This window comes from Mytilus edulis, chromosome 8 (genome assembly GCF_963676685.1).
Source record: "Mytilus edulis chromosome 8, xbMytEdul2.2, whole genome shotgun sequence".
Classification (NCBI taxonomy): domain Eukaryota; kingdom Metazoa; phylum Mollusca; class Bivalvia; order Mytilida; family Mytilidae; genus Mytilus; species Mytilus edulis.
Genome location: NC_092351.1, coordinates 26,673,165 through 26,691,350, shown reverse-complemented (window position 1 = coordinate 26,691,350; position 18,186 = coordinate 26,673,165). Strand labels below are relative to the sequence as shown.

General features: G+C 31.9%; 1 protein-coding gene across 2 annotated transcripts; it reads left to right on the top strand.

Annotated features, from left to right (window-relative positions):
- Window positions 1-188: 188 nt before the first annotated feature.
- Window positions 189-17,158, top strand: LOC139485226 (uncharacterized). Of its 2 annotated transcripts, none has more exons than XM_071269513.1 (5): window positions 189-390; window positions 4,383-5,021; window positions 8,351-8,575; window positions 11,450-11,509; window positions 14,657-17,158. In XM_071269513.1, the coding sequence occupies exons 2-5, from the start codon at window positions 4,436-4,438 to the stop codon at window positions 14,965-14,967; spliced, it is 1,182 nt and encodes a 393-aa protein (XP_071125614.1). In that variant the 5' UTR covers window positions 189-390; window positions 4,383-4,435; the 3' UTR covers window positions 14,968-17,158. The 2 variants fall into 2 exon arrangements, with proteins under 2 accessions (XP_071125614.1, XP_071125615.1); XM_071269514.1 differs by having other exon boundaries at window positions 202-390; window positions 11,450-11,500.
- Window positions 17,159-18,186: the final 1,028 nt, after the last annotated feature.

Sequence of the window (18,186 nt, the reverse complement as noted above, 5' to 3'; positions counted from 1 at the left end):
TTAAGGATAAAATTGAGTAAATTTGAGTAAAACAACTAGAATACAGTTATTACACAGTAGTTTCCTTGACGGGAAGATAGATAAATAGATACACAGTAGTTTCTTTAACTTATAAGGTCTGTGTAGGTCCATGGTTAGATCTGTTTCTGTTCGGGACTTTTCAGGATTTACTATTGAAAAAAAACAGTAAACATTGCCGGCGGTTTACAAGCGCTGTCAAAAATTTACACGAAATTGTAGACAACACGAGAACCTTGAATTGATGATCCTTGATTTTCCCAAGAGACTAAAGAAAACTAGAGGGAATAGGCGAAACTGTTCTTGCGCTAGTGCTTTGATCTGTATGTTTGTTGTTACAAGAACACTGACCATTAACTTGAGAGAACTTGAGTAAGTAAAAATTATATTAATAATTTCTCATCAGACATCACTGAGATCACCCTTTGTTAGAAACATCTATGTCTTGGTGTATGTAACTAGCTTGAAACCAAATAAATACATGACGCATTATAAAAGTATATAATTAAAGGAGATGGGTATGATAGCCAATATGCCTTATCTCATTTGACTGCCATTACATTACTGGACATCACACAGGTTCCTGTAAAAATTTTGTGACATCCCATTAGTCCGACAACCATTATTCCGACAACCCATTACTCTGACAGCCCACTGTTCTGGCAGCCCATTACTCCGACAGCCCATTATTCTGACAGCCCATTATTCTAACAACTCATTAATCCGACAATGCATAAATTTTCTCTAAAACCAACTCCGTTCTCTATAATATTTGTGGTTGTCCGTCATGATTCCGATTATTCTTCTCATGCGGTATATTTGTCTCAGTATATTGCAATTGATACACATACTTATTGCAACTGATCAGTCCTTACCCTCGTCTCTCTTTCGTTTTATGGGTCTGGGTCATTTTATTGTCTTTATATTTTGGCGTTTGAAAGTCTAGTTTGCTGTTTTAGTTTTATCTAGTGGATCTGGTAGAGACTTATTTTTATGGATGTCTTAATCCGTCTAGTCGGATGTGAATAATCCGACATTTTTATGGTAGGTAGTATGGTCATTAATCAACAGATCCAGGTGTGAATGGTAATATATTTGTCCTTTCATCTTAATCCATGCTACTAGAATTGTGGTTCACTGATTTCAGAATCAGGTTACCTGTAGTTTTAACCTCTCAGTCACTTTATTGATTATATTAGTTATACATGGTATTTGACATAAAATATTTTTACAGGTGAAGTACTGGAGAAAATTTTGTTTTAATAAAAAATACCCTAATTTTTTTAATTATGGTTTTTATATTTCAACTCCTATTTATTTTCTTTGTTCATGCTCCTTGTTTTTGTTTTTGTTTTTTATCTTTTTCTTATTTGTTTGCATAAATTTTTTATTTTCCACTTAAATCCATTGATTAGCAGAATGCTGTCTCAAGTGCTGCTGCATACGTTTTAGGTTGACGCGGTCACACGCAAAATATTTCTATTTTAATCACACTACATTTGTATTTGATATTCAGTCTGTGTTGGGTCAGTTCCGAGATAAAAATAATTACAGTGAGCAATAATTGTATACTAGTAGCTTGATGATTCTTTATAGAACTTTGTGAATTTACTTTTTACTGTAAACAAATATTGTCCGAAAGTTGGAGATGTATAACTAAAATAGAACGCAAATAATAACACTAGAAGAACATATTGATTCTTCCCAGGCATAAGTTTATTTTAATATTTTCATGTTTGTTCATTATGCTAAATTAATAGAGCTGCATTCGGAGGGGGGGGGGGGGGGGGGGGGGGGGGTAGGAGGGGTCTGGATCTCAAAATCCCGCATTTAAAAACATGAAGTCCCAAGGTCCCGAATTTCAATAAATATAAATCCTAACATCCCGAAATTCGAAAAAAAGAATTCCCAGACTGAAAGGGTCAATCCCGAACTTAATTGCATAATATTAATTTACGCACAATCCTTGGAAACTTGTATGTTATATTTTTGACAGCAATCTAAAAAAAATATTTGCTGTGAAAAGACAATTCCATGATACACATATTAGTGATCATATTCTTTAAACTCCATATTCGGTTTTCCCCTTATGCGTATAATCAATTAATTTTGTCACGGAAATTAGCCACTAATGTAGCATCAGTCAAAATGAGAAAAATAAAGAGACAAATACTAAACTAGGTTCTAAAAAATAAAACAACAAGTAGGACGAAATATGTGCCCTGAAAAGATGAGTAAATCCAGCTTCTACCAAGACATCCACCTGTGCGATTTTATGATTATCATGTTTTGGAATTCATATGCATCCACAAAATACAGAAAAATTCACAGCACTCCCAATAAATATCGATCAGACATTTATAGTCTGAGAGATGACACTCAATATATTTGAATGGGTACCGATTTTATATCCCGAGCTTATTTTAAAATCTAAAAAATAGGACTCTTTTACGATGGTTCGAGAGGGGCAAGCTGATGAATTACTACAAATCTTTTTACGTAAAACAAATATCACAGACACAAACCAAGAACAATTAACCACTAAACTACCAGCTACAGACTTTGGACAGGCACATAAAGAATGTGGCTGGGGTAATAATTATTCGAAAAGGTCTTAACTCATCAGATCAATGCGAAGCACACAATCTTTTAACACTTACATGACAGAGTATTCATACATACCTCACAAAGTACAGATCTGAGACTATTCGCAGTTATATATGGACAGCTGGTTCAAAGCCAATAACAACTAATAAAAATCATGTACTAGTATCTAAGACCATGTGTGACATTCTTGTCCCGCATGTCTCTTTGTCAAATGATTGGTTAAGACAGAGTCGTCCACCTTATTCTTACAGTGGCGGGTCAGATTTGGCCATATTGACCCCTCATATTGGAGTCACACAATATTCAATACACAGAATAGATTCTATATTTGATAAAGCTAATCATATGCTGACACCACCAAATTTGTTGAAAATAGTTTGATGAGAATCTGTACAAATCGGAAACCCATGTGATGTCCATTAACAGCTGACAAATAGTGATAAGGTGTATGGAAAAGCGAATGTGTTAAAGAGACAACCTGACAAAAGAGTAGAAAATAGCAGCTTTCTAAGCATTTCGCCCACACTACGAGTATGGTACAGTGTTCTACATTTCATTGAACTGACAATTTTTTTTTATACTAGATAAATATTTTGTCAATTGTATTCTATAATTATATAATTGTTCTGTCGATTCAATCAATTGTTTTATCCAAATGAACATATGTCTTTCATGTCAGACTGGCATCATTGCATTGTCAACCAGTACCTTAATGTCTTACTTTTTGGTACGGGTTTTAACTCATTTTTGAAGACTTAACAGTATCCTGTGATTGTTCAAATTATGGTCTTTTAGTATAATATAGATATTTATCTCCTTGGCAATCATATACCAACTAATTTATAAGCTATATATATTATAATATGTCTAACTGTATATTTATACTCTTTTTGCAGAAAATTTTGAACCAAAAAAAAAATTAACTATAGGATTAAACACATTTTTTCTAGAGGTTATTGATGTGTAAACCGGGGCGATTAACTCATAAACTGTTCGGACTTTTATGTTAAGTTTGTGAGTAAGAGCCCCGGTTTACACATCAATAACCTCTAGAAAAAATGTGTTTAATCCTTATAATTCTTCAGCCAAACATTTGTGATATTTAATAAACATTTGTTTTGTTGATGGCTACTATATATATTTACTATCAAAAGCACAATGGCAAGGAGTACGCCGCATTCATGGGCTTGACTTTCTAAAAACCATAAATGTCCGATAAATACAACGGAATCAAATGAAATAGCACCTACCTCAAAAACTTCAACATTTTAATTAAATGTTAATATCCGAATTTGAAGCGTACAGGTAACGAAATAATCTTTCCCTTGAAAATTTCCATTCGTATGACGTCATGTTTTGCCATGACGTTAATTAGCCAAATCCTTCATGAAATTTCGTGGAATTTTATTAAATTTTATTTTATACATTTTCGAAGCTTTAGTGCTTTAAATTTATTTCTTTTGTTTTGTTATATATGCACTAAAATAGTCACAACTGTTATGCAATTGTTTTTAAATCTCAATTTGCTGAAAATCCCGGGATCACTGCAAGCTTGTGTATCGCGCATGAATAGATTACAAAAGTAGTTTCGGAAACATGGTTTATCGAAGTGTAAACTTAGAGAAAAATTCTAATTGACCAATCCAATTCAAGTATTTATAGATATGCAAATCATATAAGAATTATTGCATCTTAAGTTAACATAGAAAACATTTTGTAGTTTATAAAATATAATAAATTCTTTCTCTTAATTTCAGAAAGGGAGAAAAGTGTTTATCCAAGACAGAAGAGTAAACAAGAGTGAAAAAAAATGTGGCAAATAGCAGAAAATGAAATTTATATTCTTATACTTGGAATATTGTTTACTGTATTTATTGGATTTATCTCCATCAAATTATTCCAAGTAAACTTTCCACAGCTTACTTGTGGTCCTGCCACAGAAACATCGAATGTATTTGTTGCAATCATATTAACATTGTTACTTTTAGTTACAATGTGTATTGTGGAAGATATTGTTGGAACTTGGCTGCATATGTTTTTACATCATTTATTTTCTTTCTTTGTTATCCTCTTAGTTATACTAGGTATTTGGTTCAGGAAGAAGATTACTAATGGATTAAGAGAAAACATTTTTAGTACAAAGAAACAATCATCATCTCCAAGTCCAAAGTTCAGTGTACCAAGAAAAAGTCAGTATGGAAGGCAGATGTCAAGAAGAGGTAGTAAACAACAAAATACATGTACCAACAAGAGTGTGTCTCCTAAAAAAGAAAGGAGAGTCAAAATAGATTATGAGATGGAATTAAAGAAGTCTTATGTTCAGGCTATATTTTCAGTCAACATAGATATTACAGAGGAAATCGTAAAACAAGCTTTGAGATATATGAATGACAGAGGTAATATATATACAATATATCAGAATATAAGTAAATGTTAGAAAATATAAAAGTGATTATTGATATTTCTATAGTTCACTCTGCATAGTAGCCCAAAAGCAGTTTTTGAACCACAATGACACACTTTATGCTAGAATGTCTTTGGCTCAATTGTGTAAATGCAACTGTAAACAGACTGTTGTTGATCTACCTGTACAAGTGATTAGCAATCTTAATCCGGATATCCCTCATGCATTCGTATGTAATGAGGAGGACCCTTTATATTATAATACAAAAAGCCTAAGGGTAATGCAATAACATGCATTTGATTATGATTGCTCACTAAAATGGCAGGGGGCTAGTAAAACGAAAACAAGTTTTGACGATGTCAGGAATCATTTGACGATGGCAGAAGATAGTTTAACGATGGTGTGAATGATTTGACGGTGGGGGAAGATATTTTAACATAAAACCGGTCATGGAGATCCCTGAACATTTATAGGTCAAAGTATAGCCTTCAACACGGAGCCTTGGCTCACCATAAACAGCATGCTATAAAGGACCCTGAAATGACTTGTATTAAACAATTCAGACAGGAAAACCAACGGTATATACTAATAAAATCCAAGAAACCAGAAACACTTATGAACCACATCAACAAACAACATTCATTGAACAACAGTTTCCTGTATAGTTATAGAAGTGCAGTTAATGTACAAACTGCTATTTAAAAGATTTCTAATTTTGTTGGAAATAGATGAATTAACAAAACAATTACCAAAATACAATCTGAAAAATCTTGTAAAGGGCTTACATTTTGTATTTGTACAGAATATAAAAATAAGAAGAGGTGTGGTATGATTTCAAATGAGACAACTTTCCACCAGAGACCAAATGACATTAAAAAGTAAACAAGTATAGGTCACCTTACAGCCTTCAACAATGAGCAAAACCCATACCTCATAGTAAGCTTTAAAAAGGCCAAACCTGACAAATGAGGAAAACTTTGGGCTGATTAAATAAACAAAAAAACAAATAGTATATGCAGCAACAAAGGACATCCACTGAATTATAGGCTCATGACTAAGGAAGGAATATACAAAGTGTGGCAGTGTTTAACATGTTTGTGGGTGCAAAACCCTCACCTAACCTTGAAAAGTGGTGTAACAGCACAACATAAGAACAAAGTTGTTTAACCCTGCCACATTCTGTATGTATAAAAAAAAGAAGATGTGGTATGATTGCCAATGAGACAACTATTCACAAAAGTCCAAAATGACACAGACATTAACAACTATAGGTCAACGTACGGCCTTCAACTATGAGCAAAGCCCATACCGCATAGTCAGTTATAAAAGGCCCCGATAAGACAATGTAAAACAATTCAAACGAGAAAACTAACGGCCTTATTTATGTAAAAAAATGAACGAAAAACAAATATGTAACACATAAACAAATGACAACCACTGAATTACAGGCTCCTGACTTGGGACAGGCACATGCATAAATAATGTGGCAGGGTTAAACATGTTAGCCGGATCCCAACCCTCCCCCTTACCTAGGACAGTGGTATAACAGTACAACATAAGAACGAACTATAAAAATCAGTTGAAAAAGGCTTAACTCATCAGATGGACAAAAATAAAAGTGGATGTGGCCCGGTACTTATACATTTACTTGTGCCTGTTCCAAATCATTTTGATACCAGTTTTATATATATATTATCAAATTATCAATATGGTCTCAAGTTGTTAATTGGTGAATATAATAGTTCCATGCCTATTTGGTTTTCCTTGTTCTATATTTAAGTCTCCCAAACAAAGTTTGGAGACTTATTGTTTTTGCTCGGTTCTTATTATTTTTATTATTCTTCTTCTTCTTCTTCTTCTTCTTCTTCTTCTTTTTCTTCTTCTGCCACTTTAAAAAATGAACTTGTCCGCAGCGTTTCTCCGAAACCGCTTGTCAGATTGACTTAGGATTTCATAAAATGGTAGACTAATATGTCTAGGTGAGCCATCAATCTTTCGTTTGTGCATTGGGGTCTATTAAGGGGTATTTTGGGGGGTAGAAAGGAGAGAGGGGTTTACTATAGAACCCTATGGGATTTTATTTTCTAAAATTTTCAAATGAATATAACTTGAAAACTGTAAGTGATAGATACATGCAGTCTTCAGAAATGATTATAGGACAATAAAACAAATCACATGAAATATAGGGGGAGTTGCTGGGGGGGTCATGATTCAACCCGGTCATCCCCACCCCCTTCAATTTGAGAATATGCTTTTATCTTGTAAACGGTCCAGATCCCCACCCCTAAACTATATATATTCTTGAATGGGACGATAAAACAAATCAAATGAAATTAAAGGGAAGTCCCCAGGGGTCATCCCCACCCCTTTCAATTTGAGAATGTGCTATTATCTTGTAAACGGTCCAGATCCCCACCCCTAAACCATATATATTCTTGTAGGGGACAATAAAACAAATGAAATGAAATAAAAGTGATGTCCCTAGGGCTCACCCCACCCCCTCTTGTTTGAAAACTTGTAAACGGTCAACATCCCCACCCCTAAACCATATATATTCTTGTATGGGACAATAAAACTAATCAAATGAAATTAAATGGAAGTTCCTGGGGGTCACCCCCACCCCGTTCATGTTGAGAATGTACTATTATCTTGTAAACGGTCCAGATCCCCACCCCTAAACCATATCTTTTCTTGTATGGGACGATAAAACTAATCAAATGAAATTAAATGGAAGTTCCTGGGGGTCACCCCCACCCCGTTCAATATGAGAATGTACTATTATCTTGTAAACGGTCCAGATCCCCACCCCTAAACCATATATATTCTTGTAGGGGACAATAAAACAAATGAAATGAAATAAAAGGGAAGTCCAGAGGGAGTCACCCCACCCCCACTTGTTTGAAAACTTGTAAACGGTCAACATCCCCACCCCTAAACCACATATATTCTTGTATGGGACAATAAAACAAATCAAATATAATGTAGGTAAAGTCCCTGGGGGTCACCACCACCCTCTCCTGATTGAATACTTGTAAATGGTGGAGATCCCCACCCGTAAGCCATATATATTCTTGTATTGGACAAAAAATCAAATCAAATGAACATGGGACCATATAAATGGCGAGTTATGGGAGCTTTGTTTGGGAGACTTCGTAACAGCATCCTGTTACAATTACTTCTTGTTAATTTTTGGTTTTGATGCATAAGAGTTAGGATTCGTTATTAAGCAAGCATGATAAATGTTATTCTATAAACTTCAATCTTGTAAACTGAAAAGAAATTTATACATGTATTATACAAGCTTTTTTCTTGATCTTTCAGGAATCTTCACTGTTGAAAGGAGAAAGGCTGAAGTAGTATTGAAGAATATAGAACACATACAAAATTTAGAGGGATGGGCCATAAACATAGGCATGGAAAGAATTCCAGGCAAAGAGTTCCCAAAAGAATTAACAAAGAAACAAATGGAAGATGTGTTATTGAAAATGAACTTATGGAAACCTCAAGATATCAGAATTATCCTTCAACAGAATTTCAGCAAATACGGTAGTTTTTATTGTCTCACTTTAAAAAAAAAAAGTGATAGAATGTGAGCAGGGTATTCTATTTGTATTAAGCTATATATTTCAGAAGGTAGAATCTTGACTGAATTGCTTCATACATGTACCTTGTATATATTTTATATGAAACCAAAGTTTTGTGTGTCATATTCCCATCGTCCTTGACCTAAATTATATGCCCCATTTATTATGTCCCATTTATTATGTCCCATTTATGAGCATTGTGTTTTCTGGTCTGTGCGTCTGTTCATTCGTCCATCTGTTTTTCGGTCTGTCTGTTAGTCTGTCCTGCTTCAAGTTAAAGTTTTTGGTCCAGGTAGTTTTTTATGAAGTTGAAGTCCAATCAAGTGACAAATTAGTGATTTTACCCAATTTTCACGGTCCACTGAACTTAGAAAATGAATGTGCAGATGGGGCATCCATGTACTATAGACACATTCTTGTTTGTCCTGCTATGACATTTATTAGCTTGTGGTTAGGTCAGTTTTTGGGAAACCACAAGTAATAGTTCAGTGACATTCAGTATGCAGTTGTATTAACATTAGAACATCTTATTTCCATGGAAATTATTTGGCCCCAACCTCCTAAGTCATTGTTTATTGACTTAAAAATCTTTGCTTATTTGACATGTATAAGTTTGTGATTAGGTCAGTTTATGGGGAACCACAAGTGGCAGGTCAAAGATACTTGGTATACAATAGTAGAAGTAATGGAATATCTTATTTCTATGGAGAATGTATGGTCCTGCACCGTCAGTCATGGTTCATTGACTTTGAATATTTTACAAGATGTACCTCTGTGTTAACAGTTTACATGTTTCAGCAACTGTTATTTGTATCTCACTTATGAAAATTATTATTTAGCACCTGGACTCATCATTCAGTTGGTCTTTTCCAACATGTAACATGTTCATCTAACTAAATTTTATATTTATACATCTGGTGCTACACATTCCTCCTGTATATATAAAGAAAATGTGGTATGATAGCCAATGAGACAACTCTTCACAAGATACCAAATGACACTGAAATTAACAACTATACAAATGAAGCTACAGGTCACTGTATGGTTTGGCCAAATAAAAAAGTATGTGTGGTTCCAGTTACATCTGAAAAAAAAGTTAGGGTAGGTAGGTAGGGATTTTTTTTTATTTTATGGGTTTTTTTTTGCATTGAGTCTATGGGAGCAACATTCTGACTTTAACAGTGCTTAATGAAAAATGACTATAAAATCTTTAGGGTAGGCTATTTTTAAGCCGAAAAAGTAGGGACGGCTGGGTTACTGGAACCACACATATACTTTTATTTGGCCTTAATTTCAACAATGAGCAAAGCCCATACCACATAGCTATATAGTCAACTAGAAAGGGGTGAAAGGCATGAATGGGTTATGTATATAGATGTATCTCATTGGTATAAATTCCTGCGTAATAAATTGTTCTTGTGTCTTTATTCAGAAAGATTTTTTGCTCAACTGGCCCAAAGGGCCAAGTGAGCTTTTCTCATCACTTGGCGTCTGTTGTCCATCGTTGTTAACTTTTACAAAAATTTTCTCATATGAAACTACTGGGCCAAATTTAACTCAACTTTGCCACAATCATCATTGGAGTATCTAGTTTGAAAAATGTGTCTGGTGACCAGGCCAACCAAGATGACCACCATGTCTAAACATAGAACATAAGGGTAAAATGTAGATGTTGGCTTATATCTCTGAAACCAAAGCATTTAGAGAAAATCTGACATGAGGTTTAATTGTTTATCAGGTCAAGAAGTTTTTAGATGAATTGGACAACCCGTTGTTAGGTTGCTGCCCCTGAATTGGTAATTTAAGGAAATTTTGTCATTTTTAGGTTATTCTCTTGAAAATCATTATAGAATTAGATAGACATAAACTGTAAACAGCAATAATGAACAGCAAAGTAAGACCTAAAAATAAGTCAACATGACCAAAATGGTCAATTGACATCTTAAGGAGATATTGTCCTTTATAGTCAATTTTTAACAGTTTTCATAAATTCTGTAAACTATTACAAAATATTTTCCACTGTAAACACTGGGCCAAGTTCATTATAGATAGAGATAATTGTAAGCAGCAAGAATGCTCAGTAAAGTAAGATCTACAAACACATCACCATCACCAAAACACAATTTTGTCATGAATCCATCTGTGTCCTTTATTTGATATGCACATAGACCAAGGTGAGCGACACAGGCTCTTTTAAGCCTCTAGTTTCCTCTCTGAACAGTTTCACATCATATTGTTAATTATATTTTTATGGAGATTTAATTCACTTTGACAAATTGTTTTATAAATTTATGTGCGGTATGTGTACGAATTTTCGGATCTATTTTAGTCTATTGTTTAACAATAGAATAAACTAGTTATGCAAATTAGTAAGGTATATAATAGATTGAAAACGGGTTTTCAAGTTTATCGAAGGCTCAGGCGGTGACCACTCGACTTGCTGACAATTTTTTTTGTATTGTTAAATGTGTATAAGATGTCTGTAGTGGATATGTGTATATAGTATACTGATTTGTAATGTTTATTTTATAGATTTGATATGATGAAGTGTTTATGCAGAGATGTTTAGGACATTGTTTGATGAAATGAAATGAAAAGACATTTATAGAAAATTGATTACTAGTAGATTGTGAATTATGATGAATAAATAGAAATGGTCACCGTGCCTGTTAGTATCAGAACTATTCTTGTCTTATTTATATACATATATACAATAGGAGTCAGTTTAGAACAGAAATTAGGAGCAGAGTTGTACAAGAAAAATAGAGCAATTTAGCACATAAATATGTTATGTTCGTTTGAACATCGTGAATTAAGAACATAACTTTATTTTCAGGTTTCTACCCTATTCCAATAGAGTTCCATAGTATTTATGAAGAAAAGAAAGGTAATATAGGTAGGATGTATTTTAATGACACTGTACAGATCACATCAAATAAAGTTTATAAAGTGGAGAATGCGGTTACAATTATATGTATCTTTATTTATCATTTGGCATTATATCGTAACAAGCGATTCTCTACAATAAAATGCAAATGCACATTAACATACATTATAAAGATATAAATTAAAAACACGAAACATTATACTAAACAAACAATAGGAATCCCTTTCTTTCACACTTCATAAATAGCTGTTAAATTAAAAAGTTAGCTGAAATAAATATTAAAGTTCTTTTACATTTCTAATATTTTTTCTTTAGATAAATGTAGTTCTTTAAAATATACATATATATTTCTTACTGAATATAATCTCTGTATGCAAAATAACGATTGTCAGAATCATTACTAACTTCCAATGAATATGAGCTCTAGACAACATAACAAACGTCAAGGTGGTAACGTCATAAAACTTAAAAATGGGAAAAATTACAATTTATATCAGTGCAATGTTACATATGCGCAAATACTCAAAACAAAGTATCTACAAGTATTATAAACAAAAATAGATAAATTCAGTAATATTAGATAAATAGAAAAAAAACACACAATTTGGAATAACATTTCGTACGTAAGTAAGTACAGTACGTATGTATGTCCCAAAATTGGTCATCGTTCTCTAACTGAAGTTTGACTCAACCAAATCTTATGAAACTTATACACAATGCTTATTACCACAAAACACAGATCAAGCTTGAAATTTGGTAGCGTCATTTCAACTGTTCTAGTGTACTTGCCCCTTTATAAATTGAAAAATTACAAAATTTTTAGTTTCTGTTCTCTAACTTAAGTTTGCCTTAACCAAATCTTATGAAACTTACACACAATGCTTATTACCACAAAACACAGATCAAATTTGAATTTTGGTGGCATCACTTTAACCGTTCTAGAGTAATGTTCCTTTAAAAATGAAAAATTTGCGAAATTTTTAGTTTCAGTTCTCTAACTTCAGTTTGCCTCAACCAAATGTAATGAAACTAATACACAATACTTATTACCACAAAACTCATCTATGTCCATAGGAACACATTTTCCATTTATTTTCAAATGAGATGGTGTTTCTCAGCTACAGTTTAATAGAAGGGCAACAGCTTCAAGTTTGAAAGTTTGTTTATTGCTATTTTGACTATGATAAAGTTGATGTTTACATTGAAATGTCACAAAGGTACATGGGCCCTTAGTTACTAGATATAATTTTTTTATCTCCACTGAGTAGCATGAAAAATTATTACACAACAGATCAAAGGAAAATTACATAAAATTGCAATAAATTACAGTTATTAAGGGGGCTCACGGGTATAAATTATTTTTGTCTAGCCTGCAACTTTTGTTGCAGAAAGCTCGACATAGGGATAGTGAGCCGGCGGCGACGTTGGCTAACTTCTTAAAAGCTTTATATTTTAGAAGGTGGAAGACCGAGATGCTTCATACTTTGTATATGGATGCCTCATGTTACAAAGTTTCCGTCAGTCACATGTCCAATGTCCTTGACCTCATTTTCATGGTTCAGTGACTACTTAAAAAAAGTTCAGATTTTTTGTAATGTTAAATTATAAGTAATAGGATAACTATATATGGTATGTGCGTACCTTGCAAGGTCCTCACCCCCGTCAGACAGTTTTCACTTGACCTCAACCTCACGTCATGGATCAGTGAACAAGGTTAAGTTTTGGTGGTGAAGTCCATATCTCAGATACTATAAGCAATAAGTCTAGTATATTCGGTGTATGGAAGCACTGTAAGGTGTACATGTCCAACTGGCAGGTGTCATCTGACCTTGACCTCATTTTCATGGTTCAGTGGTTCAGTGGTTATAGTTTAGTTTTTGTGTTTTGGTCTGTTTTTCTCATACTACTGTATGCAATAGGTCCACTATAATTGGTGTATGGAATGATTTTAAGGTGTACATGTCTAGCTGGCAGGTGTCATCTGACCTTGGCCTCATTTTCATGGTTCAGTGGTCATAGTTAAGATTTTGAATTTTAGTCTATTTTTCTAATACTATATGCAATAGGTCAACTATATTTGGTGTATGGAAATATTTTATAATCTATATATCAGTCGCACAGGTTTTATTTGACCTTGACCTCAATTTCATGGTTCATTGCTCAGTGTTAAGTTTTTGTTTTTTGGTCTGTTTTTTTTAAACTATAAGCAATTATTATAGATCAACTGTATTTACTGTATGGAAGGATTGTTAGCTGTACATGCCTGCCTGGCATGACTAATCTAACCTTGACCTATTTTTCATGGTTTTATGGTTAATGTTAAGTTTATGTGACAGTTGTAATAAAGCTTTATATTTAGTACTATCAACATAATATCAATGATTAGTAAAGAAGGCGAGACATTTCAGCCTGTGCACTCTTGTTTATTTTAAATATAGGATTTCTCTATTTTTTTCTATAAATGAACTTTATCCTATACTTATTAACTAACTTAAGTAACTTAATAGAAAAATAAAATAAAAATATGGGGTCACTATTCATTTAAGCTCACAATCTGACTTTGAAAGAGGCATGCATTTTTGTTAAGGTATTATTTTTCTGTTGAAATGATAGGAGAAAAAAAGGTAATATCGAAATAATTTTTTTTTACAGAAATTTTACAATAGCTTAGTTTAGTACAGCTTATTTGAAAAGAATAATGTAAAGTGTAGGTCACTGATGAGTTCAAAAAGATATTTCAATTTTAGTGCCCAAAAAAATGGCAATTTTCCACCAAAGGGAGATGATTTGGAGCTTATTCAATGATATAAACATTTTAAAAGTCTTCTGGGGTCAAAACAAATCTATTTTTTGGTTGATTTTTGTACCATATCATAAATTTTAAACAACTAATAGTGTAATAAATAAAATTTGTAATGAACAAGATAATGTTTGAATTAAGCTGAATTTTTTATACCCTTGAGTCTCCTTAAAAATTCTTAAGTTGTTGATAAAACTCAAACTCCAAAATTATTTTTATTATGACAAGACAAATATCAAAAAAGTGTATGGTAAAGTAAAGGCATACATATATTTTTTTATTCTTTAGTAAGTATATAATGAAATGGCATTATATGATGATCTAGATTTTTAATGAATATTTTTGTTTTTATATAGCTGAACTGATGATGACAAGAAAGAGATATAGAGAAGAAAACAGCATTTTGAGATCTAAGGTTAATGCTTTGCAGCAAAGCACCATTTCAAAGGCAGCACATCAGCAACAGTTGGGAGATTTACAATCTAAATTATCCTATTTACAAAATAGACTTTATTGTAAAATTTGCTTTGAGAACGAATTAGGAGTGAAAGTTCTTCCTTGTCAGCATGTTTTTAGTTGCAGGGATTGTTTTGAAAGGACTCCTAAAACTAAGTGTATCATTTGTCAGGGTTTAATTCAAAACTTGGAATTATTTTGTTTACCTTAAAATCTATGCATGATACACAATAGTACGAATGAGATTTAAATTTTTACAAATAATGACAAATGGGGGCCAGTGTTTTAGTAGATGATATTACCTCTATATTCAATATTCCCAAAATTTAAGAAACTTTGCAGCAGAGCATAGAAATTGGTAAACCATTTCTTTTCTTATAAATGTGATTTTGATACTGCTGATTTTTTGTTTAAATTTAAATGTTTAATATAGTGACCATCAGTATTAATTTGAGATTTACAGTACACCATATAGGGAAAAACAAATGACATTCCATCATTCCTTCATTCTGCAACAATCAGTTATACAGATATTTTTTTTCTAAACACCATCTTATATAGAAGCTTACTGTTGATATGTATGTCTGCTATGATGATTTCAGATCAAGTTTACTTTTGGTTCCACTTCATTGATTTTTTCTGAAATTAAGCTATGGACTGTAGAAATTTCATGAAATTAACAGTTATACAGACCTTTTTCTAAACACTTTCTCATACTAAGCTGATGTTTTTGTATTTCTGTGTACTTTGATGAGAAACAATTGGTTATGTTCCACTGATATAGCAAAAAATATGTGCTCTTAAAAATGGCTTTCAGCATTTTTTGCAAGTAAGTCATACATGTTGTTTTGACTAGTCTAGTTTTAATGACTTTTATTGACTTCTTTTCTGTTATACAAAATAGCACTTTTGAATTTGTTTTACTAGTTGAATGCATGTTATATTTAACAATGCTGGTATTTGTTAATTTATCTAAAATTTATAAACAAATCTTAATGCTGAAGTAGTTTTGATATTTTAAATGAAAAAAGTGTTTGCCTTAACTGATCTTTTATACTCAACTTATGCAGAAAAGTTCATATATATATTTTTTAGTACATCACCAAAAAATAATATAAATTAGCATGCATCATTTTTTAAATGAAAATCCTTATAGTTCCCAAGACTTTCTAAAAATTTTTAAATACTAATAAGTATCTTCCAGTATTTCTGACATGTTAAAAATTGCTTTGTGTGTTCTACAGTGTTTATAACACTTTGTTACGCTATATAGAAAAAGAAAGCATATGGCTTTTCAATGCAATACAAAAAACTACAGACAATTTAACCTGAAAGAAAAGGAAAAGGGTATTTTATGTCTGTTATTGATCTCAAAATCATCAAAGAGGTAATGGCTAGAAGAAATAAATCTTTTGGAGGTTTTACTTTGAATATAGTAAAATGACAGCTCAATAAATCATAAATTTTTAGTAGATATATAATTCCTATGGCAACAGTTTTGTAAATAATGATTTTTGTTGCATTATTTAATGAAATAATTATATTTTTATGAACTTCTCAGTACATGTACATATATATTACATGTAATTTTATTACATATCGTATACATTTATAGTGCTTATTCACTAGTCATGCATTAGATTATAATAATATACTGTTTATTTTTCTTTTTATATTGTTGTTTCATTAATACTAATGTTGTTACATTTATAACTTGCATATTTATTATATTCTCATGTTAGATCTTATAATATTTGTTGTCTTTTAGTCTTGATATTGTGTAAAATGTATGATATTTGGAAGTGTCACAAGCAAGTGCATAACCAGCACATATATTATCTTAAATCATCATGGATAGTTTAGATAAGGTAAATTTAACAAACAATTCTATACTGGTCAGTAAAACCATTGAAAACTAATAGGACATCATACATCATTTCAACACACAAGCCAGTAGTTTATCATGGTCATTTGATATTTACAGTGCCTTTGTCATTTTAAATTGTAAATAGATATTCATATTTTCCTGTAAAATATTCACAACTGCAATAAATCAAAATCTTATTCAATCAAATCAGATTTCAGGGAAAGTTATTTTAAATTTGATGACCAGGGTACAAAAAAATAGAAAATCAGGTATATGATTTATTTTTGATATTATGTATTTCTCACTCACTCATTCACCTAGAATAAATTTAACTATACATGATTGTAATGCAAATCTGCATATCTACATTGCAGTTTGTTTTACAAAAAGGCAGCTTTTGTGGACCATATACATCATGATACTGATTATTATTCAGATCTGTATTTGTTTCTGTTATAATCTTTAATTTCAAAACTCATACATTGTCATAGTTAGGTTTCTAAACAAATTGAGCAAAACAAGAAGAAGAAAAAAATCAGGGGGGGGATTTTGTTCTGGAATTTTTAAATTTTTGTTTTTCCTGTTTTGTTTTTAGGTATGTTTTGGATAGTTTTTGTTGTCTTATAAAACTGATTGTTCATAGTGGCCTAGGGCAAGGATTTTTACACAAAGTGAATAATAAGTTGTACCTCAATAATTTTTTTCCTGCAGACAGTGCATCCTTTTAAAGATTCTTTTTATATTTGTAGTTACCATTGATCTTTTATATAAAAGCATTATTTATAGTTTAATTTGTATATACATAATTCAAGTTTTACAGAACTTTTAAGAATAGTTTTTGAATACTGCTGAAAATTTAGATTTATGAAGCAGATTGAAATAATATATACAAATTTCAATAGATGTTTATAGATTAATATCTTTTATCCAAAGTGTGTTCAGATATAGTTACATAATTAAATGTTCTTTTTCAAAATGTATGCTATTTCAAGGCTTAAACAGTCCGATAGTTTGTTTATCTTTCCCCAGAATTTTTTTAAGTTAATTTGGACACACAGAAGGTTTTCCATCTTTGCTCTTTTCATTTTATTTGCAAACTGATCCCCGGTGTTCGTATTGAATCATATCATTGTTTGCATACCATGACATTTTAAATTTGCAGTTATCTCCCCTATAACTAATTCAACAACCAATTTCTGACTGTACTCTGATGTTTCAGATATCACAGTTATATTCAAAGTAATACATTGGAGGGAGATATCTGATCTTATTTAGATTGTTTATCAATAGGATACATTCATCTGCACATTTTCTTTACAGTTCTCTTCTCTTTTCTTTGCTCAATAGTTTAGATAAATTATACTCTATATGTTGTTGTTTTGCTGTCGGTAAATGTAATGTTACATTATAGAATTATAACCATTTACATGTACTAACGTTAAGATTGTGCAATGCAAGGGAAACAGTATTACTGTGTAATAGGTAGTATTATAAATTATGAATAATAAATATATATTAAGTTTAGAATTTTGTTTTTAATGTTGTCTGTCTGTACACACTGAA

Excerpts from the sequence above, each read along its gene's own strand:
- LOC139485226 (XM_071269513.1), top strand. The coding sequence starts at position 4,436 with ATGTGGCAAATAGCAGAAAATGAAATTTATATTCTTATACTTGGAATA. Across the intron at positions 5,022-8,350 it reads GAGATATATGAATGACAGAG|GAATCTTCACTGTTGAAAGG; the intron begins GTAATATATATA and ends TTGATCTTTCAG. Across the intron at positions 8,576-11,449 it reads ACAGAATTTCAGCAAATACG|GTTTCTACCCTATTCCAATA; the intron begins GTAGTTTTTATT and ends CTTTATTTTCAG.